Source organism: Schistocerca cancellata, chromosome 6 (genome assembly GCF_023864275.1).
Source record: "Schistocerca cancellata isolate TAMUIC-IGC-003103 chromosome 6, iqSchCanc2.1, whole genome shotgun sequence".
NCBI lineage: Eukaryota > Metazoa > Arthropoda > Insecta > Orthoptera > Acrididae > Schistocerca > Schistocerca cancellata.
In genome coordinates this window covers 417,613,103-417,628,743 of record NC_064631.1, presented here as the reverse complement: position 1 = coordinate 417,628,743, position 15,641 = coordinate 417,613,103, and the positions used below count along the sequence as shown (strand labels likewise).

Sequence of the window (15,641 nt, the reverse complement as noted above, 5' to 3'; positions counted from 1 at the left end):
CTGTCTGCCTGTGTCCATTCATGCGAATGGACAGTTTGTTGCTGGTCATTCCCACATAGAACGCTTCACAGTGTAGGCAGGTCAGTTGGTAAATCACGTGGGTGCTTTCACACGTGGCTCTGCTTTTGATCGCGTACACCTTCCGGGTTACAGGACTGGAGTAGGTGGTGGTGGGAGGGTGCATGGGACAGGTTTTACACCGGGGGCGGTTACAAGGGTAGGAGCCAGAGGGTAGGGAAGGTGGTCTGGGGATTTCATAGGGATGAACTAAAAGGTTGCGAAGGTTAGGTGGACGGCGGAAAGACACTCTTGGTGGAGTGGGGAGGATTTCATGAAGGATGGATCTCATTTCAGGGCAGGATTTGAGGAAGTCGTATCCCTGCTGGAGAGCCACATTCAGAATCTGATCCAGTCCCGGAAAGTAAAAAAAAAAATAAATTTATTTTTCCCACGTGGAACGTTTCCCTCTATTATATTCATATATATATATATATATATATATATATATATATATATATATATATAGAGGGAAACATTCCACGTGGGAAAAATATATTTAAAAAGAAAGATGATGAGACTTACCCAACAAAAGCGCTGGCAGGTCGATAGACACACAAATAAACACAAACATACACACAAAACTCTAGCTTTCGCAACCAATGGTTGCCTCGTCAGGAAAGAGGGAAGGAGAAGGAAAGACAAAAGGATTGGGTTTTAAGGGAGAGGGTAAGGAGTCATTCCAATCCCGGGAGCGGAAAGACTTACCTTAGGGGGGAAAAAGGACAGGTTTACACTCGCACACACACACATATCCATCCACACATACACAGACACAAGCAGACATTTGTAAAGGCAAAGAGTTTGTGTGTGTGTTTGTTACCCAAGTAACGACACACTGTGCTCCCCTGACACCGTCATCATGTATGCAGAAAACTTCACAAACACTAACACCCCTCCCCCCTTAATATACAAACCAATGAAATTTATACAACAGGCCAATCTGTAAGCTTTTCAGGCAGGTGCTGATGTAGGTTCAACATCCGAAATAGCATAGCACTTAATACACAGAGAACAACAAGAAGGAAGACACATGTGCCATATTGGTGTTAAACAGTACACCATTTTACATGAGAAAGTTACACCACCAAAAAAAATTCAAGCAGCATTTTAAAAATGATTTTGTGGGAGACAACGTATTGTCAATAAGTTTCTATTAAGCCAAAACTGAAAATACTCTTACACTCCTTAACATTTTCATTATGTTTACATGTCAAAGACTGCTGCTGTATGTCAAATTTTTGGTGAATCATTGCTGTGTATAAAAAGATGTGTTACTTAAGGAGGACAAAAGTAAAGACACATGGAGAGCAGATTAAGGATTTATAATAGCAGAAGCATGTATGTACGAGGTTTGTCCGGAAAATATGTATAAAAGTTGAATAATGTCTTTATGTTACAAGTTGCAGTCACCGCCAGGTAGGACTACTGCTGTAATCAATCCCATCAACGCTCAGTTCGAGTCAGAACACTCTTTGCGTGAAGGTGGGAGTGTGCGGCAGCTTGTTGACAGTTATCCTTTTTTACCTGCCATCAGCATGGAGCTCTCTCTGATTGAAGAACAGAGTGTCAACATAAAGTTTCTTGCAAAGCTAGGCAAGAATGGCCGTGAGATTTTTGAGTGTTTGAAACAGGTTTACGGGGACAATTCTCTGAAGGAACCACCCGTGAACAAGTGGTTAAAAAGGTTCCAGGATGGCCGAGAAGAAGTGAACAATGACCCTTGTCCAGGACACCTGTTGACATTGAGTTCCGATGCAAATGTTGAACGAATTCGGGCTTGTGTTCTTAAAGACCGTAGATTGACAGACAGAATGATTGCTGACGAGCTGTCAATCCCCAAAACAATTGTTCACGAAATCCTGACACAAAAACTTGAAATGAAGAAATTGTGTGCGAAAATCATGCCGAAGCTCTTTGACGCCAGAACAGAAAGCAAGGAGGGTTGAGTGCTGTGAGGATTAGTTGGAAGCAGAGGAACAAGGGGACTTTCTCAAGGGAGTCATCACTGGAGACAAGTCCTGGTTTTACAAATTTGATGTGGAGCTCAAATCTCAAAGCAAGGAATGGAAACTAGCAGGAGAACCAATAACAAAAAAGTCGCGAAAATCAAGGTCCAATGTGAAGACAATGTTGATTGTTTTCTTTGATTCTAGGGGCATTGTTCACAAGGAATTTGTCCCTCTCGGCCAGAGAGTGAACGGAAATTTTTACGTTGAAGTTCTGACACGTCTCAGAGCTCGTGTGGCCCGAGTTCGACCAGAGTTGGCAAAAGTGGGCAGGTGGATCCTTCATCACGACAATGCGCCCGCTCACACGTCCCTCGTTGTGCGCGAGTTTTTGACCCGAAGCTCAATCACCGTGACAGACCACCCGCCTTATTCACCTGATTTAGCCCCATGTGACTTCTTCATGTTCCTGAAATGCAAAATGGTACTTCGGGGGCGGCACTTGGGAGATGTGGAAGCCATCAAGGCGGCAACTACATGGCAACTGAACATCACAACTGAAGACTTTCAGCAATGTTATCAACAGTGGAAACGGCATTGGCAGAAGTGTATCGCGTCTCAGGACGAGTACTTTGAAGGAGACCATATTGCAGGGGCGGGCAAACGTTGCACGCGGCTCACGAAGTGCACAGCGCTGCACGTGTGCTGCTCGCGTGCAGGCGTCAACCGGGGCTGTGGCAACAGCCGACAGGTTGCGGCAGTGTAGTGCCAGGCTAAGCTGCGGACGTTGATGCGAAGTGAGCACTATGTAGTGAACGTTGTATTTCAAGAAACGGAGAAGTGGAGATTTGCTATCTTTTAAAAAGTAATGGGAGAATCATTTTTGCTTTGTGAAAATTCGAAATGTTTAATATGTGGCAGTATTCTCACTGGTCAACGGAAGTTTAGTATTGAAGGCCATTATAATAAATTTCACAAGGACGAGTACAATTTATTGTCTGATTCTGAGTGGATGGGGAATTGACTGAGCTTAAGAAGAGCGATCTGACGATACCAGATGAATCTGTCGTAGTTGGGCAGCCGGAGTGGCCGAGCGGTTCTAGGCACTACAGTCTGGAACCGCGCGACCGCTATAGTCGCAGGTTCGAATCCTGCCTCGGGCATGGATGTGTGTGATGTCCTTAGGTTAGTTAAGTTTAAGTAGCTCTAAGTTCTAGGGGACTGATGACCACAGCAGTTAAGTCCCATAGTGCTCTGAGCCATTTGAATTTGTCGTAGTTGCTGTTGTCACGAGAGATCTGCGACTTTCTCTCGTCATGTCTCTCATCTAAGTGATTTAACATTTTATGGAGCACTGTTTTGAAGTTTTCAGGACGACAACAATAATAGCCCAGCATTATGTGCAAGTTATAAGACTGCGCTTAATATAGCGAGAGCTGGATAACCATTTGCTGAATTAATAAGTCTCATCAGTGATGAAAATTTACGTAACTGTATGTAGAAATTTTGTTCCAGATATTAAACGTATTGTGATAATTAAATAAAACATATCGTAGGTAATAGGTACTCTTTCAAACCAAGATTTCGTTCAAGCACTCCTACTAACCTTAACATTCACTCAATAAAGCAAGCTAGGAAACAAAACGCATTACAGAGGAAGGAGCGGACAGAAGGTATGGTGGGGATGGGAGATAAGCAGGTGGCCAGCTTGCCCCTGTGTGCACGCGGAACACCTGTTAACTGCACGCGTGCAAGTGCACCGCACATGTGCAGGATTCCTGCCCGCCCCTGCCATATTGTAATACCTGAATAATTGTAAAATAAAGTTATTATTCAACTTTTATATGTATTTTCCGGACAAACCTCGTATATAAATTTGTATGGATCACTTTGTATTATGTTGTGTGTGTTACTTTATGTATATATGTGAGTTGAACAGAAATATCGAAACATGATGAAAAATGCATGCTTCAACATAAATGCAGATGCCAGCCAAGCCTACAAGTTGTGTTGTATTTGACCATGAAGAGCACATGTGCAATGTCATCAGTGTTATTGCAAGGGTCAGACCATGACCATAACGGTGTTCTGTGTAGTTGTGAGTGTGTTATGTCAGAGGTAAGTGACTTGGACAGGGGAGAATTGCTTGTGCTCGTATAGGGCTGTGTGTTTGGTGATGCACCTTTTACTAAATGACAGTGCAGATGAAAGTGTGTGTTTAGTGATCATGAAAGATGGCCGTGTATGAGGAATGTGACTAAAGGTAATACAACAACAGCTGCAAAAGTCACTGCAGAATTGAATGTCACACTGTTAACACCAAAATAACATATAGGGAGTTCCATAAGCAGGGAATTGGAGGAATTCCAAAACCGTGCATCCGTGATGCAAATGCATGTAACAGGAAAACATGGTGCCAATGCCATGAAAGCTCAACTATGGAGCAATGGAAGAATGTCATTTGGTCAGATGAGTCTTGTTGCACACTGTTTCCAACTCTAAGAATGACATCTTGTGGGGGTTCAGTGATGATTTGTGCAGCCATATCAAGTTATTCCATGGGTAATCTGCAAGGGTGCATTACTGACAAGAATTATGTGACTGCAGTGGAACTTCGATTTTGCAAAAAACTCGCAAGATCAATGCTATAAATGCTCCGATTTTACATTTTTTCCTAACAAGGTTTACGTCTGTTCGAAGTTCATACTCAGCGTCTCCTTGACTCGTCCCATTTTCTTCCTGTTGACGTTTGATATGACTGAACAAGTTATAAGTGGCACAAAAGACAGATGGTTTGCACCACGGGTGGTGGTGGAGTTAAGGGAGTATTTTAGGCCATTGTGGAGAGGGGAGATGTGGGAGAGGAACTGCTGGCATAATCCACAATCAGTGTTACCAACACAACTTGCAATATTTGACTTCACCACACAATTATGATACAACTACAGTGCTAGGTTGCAACAGTAATGTAAAAATAAGTCGGTGCAAAATATTCCAGACTGAGCCAAAACGTGAAAAAGGGGCCCAGCCATAACCTTTTCTTGTGCCACTTACAACTCTTATCTTCTTGCATGTATTTCTTATGTACTGTATTCAGCAACAATATCAATCTTTTAAATTCATATACTGAGTCTTGAAGAATACGCTTGGTCATAATCGAAGAAATGTCGCCCATTTCTGGTCAGTGAACTGTCTAATAGACGACTTGTTAAGTCGCCACCACACTAACACACATAAAATGAGCTCGCCTACTTGATGTGTGGAAAGGGGGAGTGGCCATTCCACAATGAGAGTGCAGGTAGGGCTGAAAGGATTTTGTGATATGTTGAAAATACTTTTCATGCAGGTGGTGTGCTATGATCGAGATGTCACAAGAAAATAGAACAGGGGTTTTGTGATAACACATTTTAAAGACTTTTTGTTCAAATCCGACATTGTACAGTTGCAACAACTACATACACTACTTGTGTATATACCTTGCAGTGTGCACACTGTAGATCATAAAGATTAGCAACAGTGATAGAGAGCATGAGGTGAAACTGTGGCACCTGAGCTTTCTTTCAAATTTTCATTGTACACAGTTTACAGAAATTCACAGAGCCAACTTCTAATAAGCTTCTAACGTCAATTGGGGAAGTAAACTCACTTTCTCATGTCTCTGTTTCTCTCATCAAACGTTATAAAAGCAGTTTAACAGTGGTCAGCATATTAAGTGCAGCTCATAAGAAAAACATTAACAGCAATGTTAATAAAGTATGTCATTAAGCAGATGTGTGCATTTATGCTCATGGTTTAACCACTTACCTACTGTGACGTTTTTAGTTTAACTCAACATGTTCATCAATTTGTTTTTTTCCTCTCCCGGGTGAGCACAAAGGATGATCTCTCAAAAATGCTTGTTGAACGTATAATTTGTGGTCGTAGTATGTCGGAAAAGGCATGATTACCTTGTACCCAGATATCAATTTCAATTTTTTGATGAGTTTTTACTTGCTCTTACACACCTGTGATATTTTTAAGGAACTGATGAAATTCATTATACCACAAATTATTGTATTGTACATTTAATGTCTTTCACTTACACAGATTTTATGCAAAGTATAGGAGACAATTGCTATTTTTAATCATATATGCCAATCACACATGTGTTTGCTCATATTTTGGGAGAGGGGCTAACATTTTCCTCAATTTGGTTATTTTTTTCTTTTATTTTATTTATTTATTTTTTCTTTTAAGTCTGAGCTGAACTGCACTAAAATGTAAAATAGGGGTTTCACCGTATTTTGGTTGATCAGGCCCACCCTATGGTACAATGTTTGTCCCCAATGGTGGTGCTATGTTCCAAGGTAACAGAGCCCGTGTTAACACAGTTCGCGTTGTTTAGGACTGGTTGTGTGAGCACAGGTATGAATTGTCATATCCCCCCCATGGTCAACACAGCCACCAGTATTACTGAGCCCATGTGGTCTACTTTGGAGAGAAGGGTGTCTGATTGCTGTCCACTTCCGCTATCATTACCTAAACTTGCCACTATTTTGCAGGAAGAATGCTAAGAGATTCACCTGAAAACCATACAGGACCTGCATTTATCCAGTCTAAGATGACTGGAAGCTGTTTCGAATGCCAGCAGTTTTCCTGCACTGTATTAGGCATGGTAATTTTTTGTTTTTTGTGTTTCAATAGTTTTATCCAGCATCTGTATTTGCATGGTCCTTTTCCCTTGTAATAAATTCACTTAAAATATACATGTACATTTGAACAACATCCATGGTGGGATACAGAATTACATAAAAATAATCAATATATGCTCAGTGGTAAATATAAAAGTAAGTCTAAAATTTCAGTTAAAACTTCGAATCAAACTTATTCTTATATCTCTTTACATTATTTGGAAATCATACTACAGACATGCAATTGGATTAGGCCATAAGTAACAAACGGTGTACAGCCTACAAAAAATGGTGTGTTGCATTCTTGCCTTGCCGTCTTCATTACAAAACGAATTGCTGCTTGACTATAACAGGAATAAATTTACACAGCTATTGTAGACTTTAACCAGTAACCACACAAATGTCAGTACAACTGTCTTCAGAAACTGTCTGTTACCTGTCATTTTAATGTAATGATGAGTCACCAAATTAACATCACAGTCAGTTAACTCTTTGGAGCACGGTGGTATACATAGTATACCACCTTTTGAAAATTTTCTTGGCTCTTTGCACAGTGGTTTAACTGCACGACCACCACTCTAATATGCTCACCTAGTTCTCTACTTATCAGACAGATGGCACTCACTGCCTATAAGGAATCAGTTCCCGCCAAGAATTGCATAGATTACAACTGTGAAAGCTGCGTGCTGAGTTGTGCATGGTTTTTGCGTGTGAATAGTGGTTTATAACGAATTTCTTGTTGCGCCTGTGTTTTTTCCATATCTTGGACGTCACAGCTACGGTATGAACCCATGTATACATTCATATGCACAATCTTCCGTTATTTATATACAATTTATTTTGGTGGTATATTATTTGTACCACCGTGCATGTAGCAGTATTCTATTGCATTTCGTTTCCTAGTATAAAATTCGAAATCCTCCGCTACAAAGTTTAGTTTTTAATTGTGTTGTGACTTATTTTAGCTCTTTCTCCATTTTGTTTTGCTTACGTATTCTTTACTTGGATTCAGGCTGTTGTTTGAAAATGAAAATGTCAAGAAGAGGCTTACGAGATGAAGAAATCGAACGATTATTGTGTGAAATTCCATCAGACGAGGATTCCACTGTTGACACCACAGATGACGAATCTGATTATGAAGCAAGCATTGTTGCGGAGGCTATTGTGTCGTCTGAAGGCGAAGTTTCAGAGAGCGAGGAAGAAAGTGAGTCCACTCCGCCAAAACGCGCTGCTGACACAGCGCCAACTTGGGGACAACAATTCAATGCTACCTCAGGAATGCAGTTCGACAGTGAATCAGGACCAAGTGCTTTTATTAGGGACATTGATGATCCAGAACCTATCGATATATTCGAAAAAATATTTCCAAAAGAGCTAGTTGAGCTAATCGTTTTCCAAACAAATTTATATGCGACGCAATCTGGCAAGTCTTTCACTCCAACAACTGACAATGAAATACGAACTTTCCTGGGAATCAACATTTTGATGGGTATAAAGCGTATGCCAGCATACAGAGACTACTGGTCTAGTGCCCCAGAACTTCATGATCGTTATATTGCATCTCTGATGGCAGTAAATCGGTTTGGATGGTTACTGAGGAACATTCATCTGAATGATAACACATTGCATCCAGAAAAAGGACACCCAGGTTATGACAAACTGTACAAGCTGCGACCAGTGATCAAGATACTATCTGAATCTTTTTCCAAGTGTTACCAACCCAGCAAACACCTAGCAATTGATGAGTCAATGATCAAATTCAAAGGCCGCAACAGTATGAAACAATACATGAGAGATAAACCCATAAAGCGTGGTTACAAAGTGTGGATGCTGTGTGACAAGACCTCTTACAACTTGAAATTTGATATTTACACCGGAAAAGTAGGTGACACAGTGCAAACAGGCCTTGGGGAGCATGTAGTGCTGAGTTTGTCCTCTGAACTCGTAAATAAAGGCCATTATCTTTATTTCGACAACTATTTCAATAGCTATAACTTGTTGGCTGGTTTACAGCAGAGAAACATATATGCCTGTGGGACAGTTCAACCAACAAGGAAACATTTACCCAAATTAAAAACAGACAAAGAATTAAGCAGAGGTGAATTTGACTGGAGGGTCAGCAACTGTGGCATCCTCTACTTGAAGTGGAAAGATAAGAGAGCTGTTCATCTCCTTTCAAATTTTCACAGTCCTGAAGTTACTACAGTGACTCGCCGTGAAAGAGATGGTTCACGCATAGAGCTACCTTGTCCTCAAGCAGTGATGGATTACAATGCACACATGAACAATGTCGACAAGTTCGACCAACTGAAAAAATCATATGAAATAAGCCGGAGAAGTAAAAAGTGGTGGCACCGAATATTCTTTCACCTGCTTGATGTCAGTATCGTCAACAGCTATATAATTTGGAAGGAACTAGGCGATAGAGAAAAAATGACTGCCAAAGTCTTCAGGATGAGTATCCTGCAAAGCTTAGTAACCCAGAAAACACCATTGAGGCCATCTAGACTTCATGAGAGTCAAGTCCACGTAAAGAAAAACAAGCCATATGTTTCCTCACGCCAGCGTCTCGACAATTCATCCCACCAGCCAGAGCGTACTACCGCCAGACGTTGTGCGAAATGCAGTACAAAAAAGAAGCAAGTGCGCACTTTCTGGATGTGCGCTGAATGCAAAGTGCCTTTGTGCCTTAGCAAAACAAAAAGGTGCTTTCAAGATTTTCACAAAAAGGAATAAGAAACATATTTTATTTGTAAGGTTTGTAATTTGATTTTGTATTGTAAATGACCAATTGCCAGAAATAAAATTATTTTACATTAATTATACTAATTATTACTGCTTAGAGTAGAATTTAAAGGTGAGTTACAAGCACAAACCAAGATATCTCAAAAACTTTAGGTACGGCCCTAAGTGGCATGGTGGTATATTATATATACCACCATCTAAAACCAAAATCAATACAATAAAAAATTTTAATTCATGTTTTCCTTTATTAGCAACCCCACCAGACATAGAAAATGCATGTTTTATTAAAAAATTAATTAAACATAAAATCTGTGCATCAAAGAGTTAATGATGCTGTGTTATTGGGCTGTGTACTCTTACATCAAACTTTGTTTCTGTTGCCCTTCAATCATATTTTCCCCGCACTCCTCATAAATATCACTATGCTTTCTCACCTGGTAAGCTAATAACAGCTATGTGTACCACCAGATGCAACAAATGTTCAAGCTCATTTTAATATTTTATGTAGTCATTGACTAAAGCTATGATAATTTTTGACACTTGGGAATGTGACTGGTATTTTATTTGATTATTGTAATCCATTTTTGTCACAGTTTATTTGCAAGCCTGTTCTGACAGAACAGCTTTAAGGAACCTTTAGTCATAAATAAAATGATCAGTTGTTGTGATATTTGTCTATAAAATTTACTAATAGCATTATGGTTTCCATTGACATGTACTGACAATGGTATAGGTGAATAATCACAGAGCAGTGGGTGTAAACACAGTGAGGCACTGTAGTTCATGTTTCAATTGGTGCGCACTTGTGGACTACAGGCAAATTTTTGCTGTCACTGTTCACAAGCAATGCCACAAAATGAGCAGTATACTAAGATCTGGCATACAGATCGTTGAAAATACAATGAAAAGTGGATTGTTTCAATGCCTTTCCTATGCTATTTGGACAAAAACTGCATGAAGTTGAAGTCTTTAAGTATCTTGTTAATGCAAGGTAGCATGTGACAATGGCCTGGATAGCCCCATTGTGAAGTAGAAGTTGTCACCATTATCCAGTAGGCAAAAAAAAAAAAAAAAGGTTTGTTTGTTTTCCTAAAAACGTGTGCCCAAATGAACCCATTTGCTGGGTAAGAGGTGTGAAAAATCTTTGTCTGTACCACCTTAATCACTCTGAGTTTGTCTTACAACATGCACTGCCTAGTCCAAACTAAGCACCATCAAATTCTATCACATAGCCTCTGTGAAAGAAGGATAAATGTGAAACAGTTTATTGCCTCCTCAGTCCTCGTGTAGCATAAATGCTACATTCAATTTTTATTTTCCTAACTCAGGCAATTAACTAAACTTGCTGTGCCTGATTACAGCAAGTACTTTACATCACAAGCTTTCTATGCATAACTTGGTTTCATCTCATCAAGTTCCCTGTAGGATTCCACATCTGTTTGAAGAAAGTTGTTTATCACAATGTTAGCATGGCTCCAGAAGTAAAGACAATTATAGTCCAATTCGCGAATAATGGCAGGTCGCACAGGTTGTGGCACTGAAGGGGATTGCAGCATTCCCGATTCCAAGCGACAGTTGAAGTTAGCATGTAAAGGGTCTTTCCACTTGAAGAAAGTATGTATCCTTCAAATTGTGTTTCTCACTTGCTTATGTAGATCTTGTCACTTACCACTTTCATCAGCCATGACAACTAGCAACAAATGGAATAAAAATTCAGTAAATAACTCATTATAGTTGAGTTTAATGGTCACTTTGGTTATGAAATTTTCACAGGAGAGTGCTCGCAACACTACTGAGTGCTCATTGGCTGCCTGATGATGCGTGACATCATGTGCGTAGAACAAGCCTAAACTTGACTTCTGTCACTCGTGACTCCAGTTATAATTGGTATTTTCCATGTACATGAAAGGATGCATTAGATATAGAATTTCCATTACAGAAAAATTAGGAAATACTTGTAAAACAACTGCACATATTGATTACAACTAAATGTAACAAATTTTTAATCATTGTTGATACATGGTCATGAAGGACAAAGACAAGAAAAATTAGTTTCTTCTGGTTATGTTTTGCTATTGACCAGGACTTCTTAAATTAGTTATTTAAAATTATGATTATTTAACATATTGATTGCCACATGCATAGTGATGGATATTTCACTGCCGGGACAGACCATGGTGTAAGACAAAGGTCTACTGTCGTCAGCGGCCACATGGCAGTCAACATGTTAAAAGCTGAAACAGGTTTCCTTACGTATTAAATATGTCCATTTTCTACGGCATATTTTACATTATCTGCTAGCCGCTTGATTGTTTGTTTATTTGTTAATGGGGGAAACTTCCAAATTTCATGCAGCGGAATAAATTCTTTCCCTTCCATTAAATCAAGTTTTGGTTTATCAGGCTCATCCAGTGTGCTCTCTGCCACAGCTTCCAATGACATAATGAATCCAAAAGCAGAGAATTGTTTTACTTCTGCTTCAAATATTTCATATGGGTAAACAACTTGTGGATCAGATCCCAAATCCTGAATCATTTCAGAAAGGCTATGGTGATAGGTTTTAAGCAGATTTGAAATATTTGAATCTCTGACTTCCTTGGATGTGCTTGAATAAAGAAAGAATGAGAGATCACATACTGGGTTTGCCCAGCGTGACATTTGAAAATCAATTATACGAAGATCTTTTATATGTTGCTCATCAGAACCACCGTAAAGGAATAAAAAGTTTGGGCCCCATGCATCTCCATTCAGAATTACAGAGTGCGGCTTGTCAGACTTAACAAGATCAATGGCTTTATCATAGACTGCACTTTCACAGAATTCTCTCATCTTTTGTTCATACACACTGTCAGGATATTCTAAGGAAACTGCCTGCATAGAATAATTCAGTATATTTTTCATCATTCCTCGGTACCATTCTCGCTGCGCTTCACTGTAGAGAACTTCCTGTAATAAAGGATTGCTATTAAGTATTTCTAACTTACTTAAACAATATTTAAGAATAAATACAAAGCTGACCAGCCAAATATAAAATTTGCCCCAAGAATTATTCATGGTATAATTTAGTGTGACAGATTAGATATAAATTGTGTTATGTAGGTGGTTTGGTGTCAGGATTGCATGGATTACATTTTCAGGCTGAATTTAAAAATTGGCTGCACAAATTAGGAGCTGGATTTCTGTTTACACATAAAATAAAAATACAGCAAAGAAAAACATGCAAATCTCAGAAAAACGATACGATAGTCTTTTACACTATGGTCGTACAACTTCATGCAGTAGACTGACGACACATATAGGCTCAGGTAAAAATATAGAGTTAAAATGTTCAGTAAAACAAATCATCTTTCTAATAAAATTCTGATTTCATAAATTACATTTTGGAATGCTACACTAATTACACTATTAAAATAACATTAAACAGATATTTGTCATGCAGATCCTCAAGGGCTGAATCACATCTGCAAGAAAAACCTGTGAACTTATGCTTGTCAAATCTTTTTTTATGCTACATTGACTCTTAAACTTGGAACAGGTTAAATTGCAAATAACTATCAGATATACAAGAACACAGTTCTCTATGAAGATATAAGAACAATTGCATCATAAATAATTATTTTATAAGCTATCTGAACCATACTTGTATATTTCTGGGAAAAGTAGAAAATTTTGCACTGTGATATCTGTGTAGGATGTGCAATGTGTATCTGATTTGTATAAGAAAGGAAATCTTGTAAATGTGGTTAATCTAAGCAACATAAAGGTAGAGTGAATACTCATTTTCTTTTATCGTTTTTTTAAGTAAGTGCTTTTTGAGTTTTGCTCTTTCCTCATGCACCAGATGTATGGATTACTCACATAGAATCCCGACCTTATAATCCTACCTGCAGACAAAGGCTCCACCACTGTTGTTATGATCCGCAAGGATTACCTGGCAGAAGGACTCTGCAAGCTGTGAGATATTTCCACATACAAACCTTGCCACAGTGACCCCATTCCAGAAATCCAGCAGGATCTCCAGTCACTGCCCAAATCCTTAGGCCCATCCCAGAACCTCCCCCCTGAGTCCACCTCTCTACTCACCCCTACCACTCCCCACACTCGTATCGCCTACATGGTCCCTGAAGTCCATAAATGTAACCACCCAGGACGCCCCATTGTGGCCAACCACTGAGAGAATTTCTGCTCTCATACACCAACACCTTCAACCCATTACCCAGAAAGTGCCTTCCTGTTTAAAAGATACCAACCATTTCCTCCATCAACTCTCCACAGATCCTGTCTCTTTACCACATGATGCCCTGCTCGTCACTACTGATGCTACCTCCCTTTACACTAACATTCCTAATCCCCCATTGCCTTACTGCTATTGAACACGACATTTCCCAATGCCTGATGGATTCCAAACCAACCACCTCTTTCCTAGTCACCATGACCAACTATATCCTCACCCACAATTACTCCTTTGAAGGCATTACTTACAAACAAATCCGGACACAGCTATGGGCCTGTGGCACTATCCTATGCCAACCTGTTTATGGACAATCTCGAGGAATGCTTCCTAGAAACCCAGAATCCTAAATCCCTCACCTGGTTCATATTCACTGATGACATCTTTGCGATCTGGATTGATGGCGAGAACACTTTATCCACATTCCTTTAGAACCTCAACAACTTCTCCCCCCATTTGCTTCAACTGGCCCTACTCAACCCAACAAGCCACCTTCTTAGATTTTGACCTCCACTTCAAAGATGGCTACATCAGTACCTCCATCCATATCAAACGTAGTAACTACCAGCAAAAACTCCACTTTGGCAGCTGCCATCCATTCCATACCAAGAAGTCCCTTCCGTACAGCGTAGCCACATGGGATCGTCGCATCTGCAGTGACGAGTGATCCCTCTCGAAATATATTGAGGGTCTCACTGAACCCTCCCAACCTTGTACAAAAACAAATCTCCTGTGCCTTATCTTTCCAGTCTCCCACCATCTCCCAAAGTCCTACCATCCAGCCACAGAGGAACATTCCCCTCTTAACTCAGTACCACACAGGAATAGAGCAACTGAATTACATTCTCTGCCAGGGTTTCGACTATCTCTTATCATGCCCTGAAATGAGAAATGTCCTGCCCCCTATCCTTTCGACCCCTCCCACAGTGGTATTCCGCTGTCCACCGAACCTACACAATATACTCATCCATCCTTACACAACCCCTGCTCCCAACCCCTTACCTAATGGCTCATACCTTTGTAATAGATCTAGATACAAGACCTGTCCCATACGTCTTCCCACCACCACCTACTCCAGTTGGGTCACAAACATCACCTATCCCATCAAAGCCAGAGCTACGTGTGAAACCAGTCATGTTATCTACAAGCTAAGATGCAACCATTGTGCTGCATTCGTGACAACCAACAAGCTGTCTGTCCGCATGAATAGCCACCGCGACCACCCTGTTACTGAGCACACTGTCAAACATGACATCCTTCATTTCAATGACTGCTTCACAGCCTGTGCCATATGGATCCTTCCCACCAACACCAGCTTTTCTGAACTGCGCAAGCGGAAACTTTTCCTGCAATACGTTCTACGTTCCAGTAACCTTCCTGGCCTTAACCTTTGTTAGTCACTGTCCTCACCCATCCAGCCTCTTCCCTGTTCCCATTCCAGTACTACACAGCCGTCATTTCACTAGCACACCCAATCTTTTTACTTCTCTCCTTTTCCGCTACTTCCCCCCTACCAAACTCTTCCCTGCTCTCCACCTAACCTGCAGCACTTAACTGTCTGCCACCCTTACCATACTATCCCTCCCCCTCCCCACCCTAGCCTCCTCCTTACACCCACCCACATGCCCATCATGAACTGGTGCTGCTTGTGGTGTGGTTTCATTGCCTGAGACTGCAGTCGTGTGTGAGTTGCTTTTTGTGTGTGTGTGTGTGTGTGTGTGTGTGTGTGTGTGTGTGGTCCATTATTGACAAAGGCCTTACTGACCAAAAACTTCATTTGTGGTAGTCTTTTTGTTGCACCTATCTGCAACTCAGCATGCCCACTATATATTGTTACATTACATCCTGGATTTTCCATTGTAGAATCTTTTCTTTGAAACTTAGGTCGGCAAGATATAGAAGCACTGATGAGGCATTTGCTTGTAAAAACAGTTTTCAGGCTTTTGATTTATGAATGTCTTCTACTCAGTGTCACCTTTATTTGATAAG

The 15,641-nt window shown here is 40.3% G+C and overlaps 1 protein-coding gene across 2 annotated transcripts in view; it reads right to left on the bottom strand.

Moving 5' to 3' along the window:
• Nucleotides 1-11,172: 11,172 nt before the first annotated feature.
• LOC126191227 (uncharacterized) overlaps nt 11,173-15,641 on the bottom strand; it is a 31,794-nt gene continuing 27,325 nt past the window's right edge. For both annotated transcript variants that reach the window (XM_049932030.1, XM_049932032.1), the window contains exon 5: nt 11,173-12,367. In XM_049932030.1, coding sequence (XP_049787987.1) covers nt 11,678-12,367 — 690 coding nt within the window. In that variant the 3' untranslated portion in view covers nt 11,173-11,677. The remainder of the gene's footprint in view (nt 12,368-15,641) is intronic.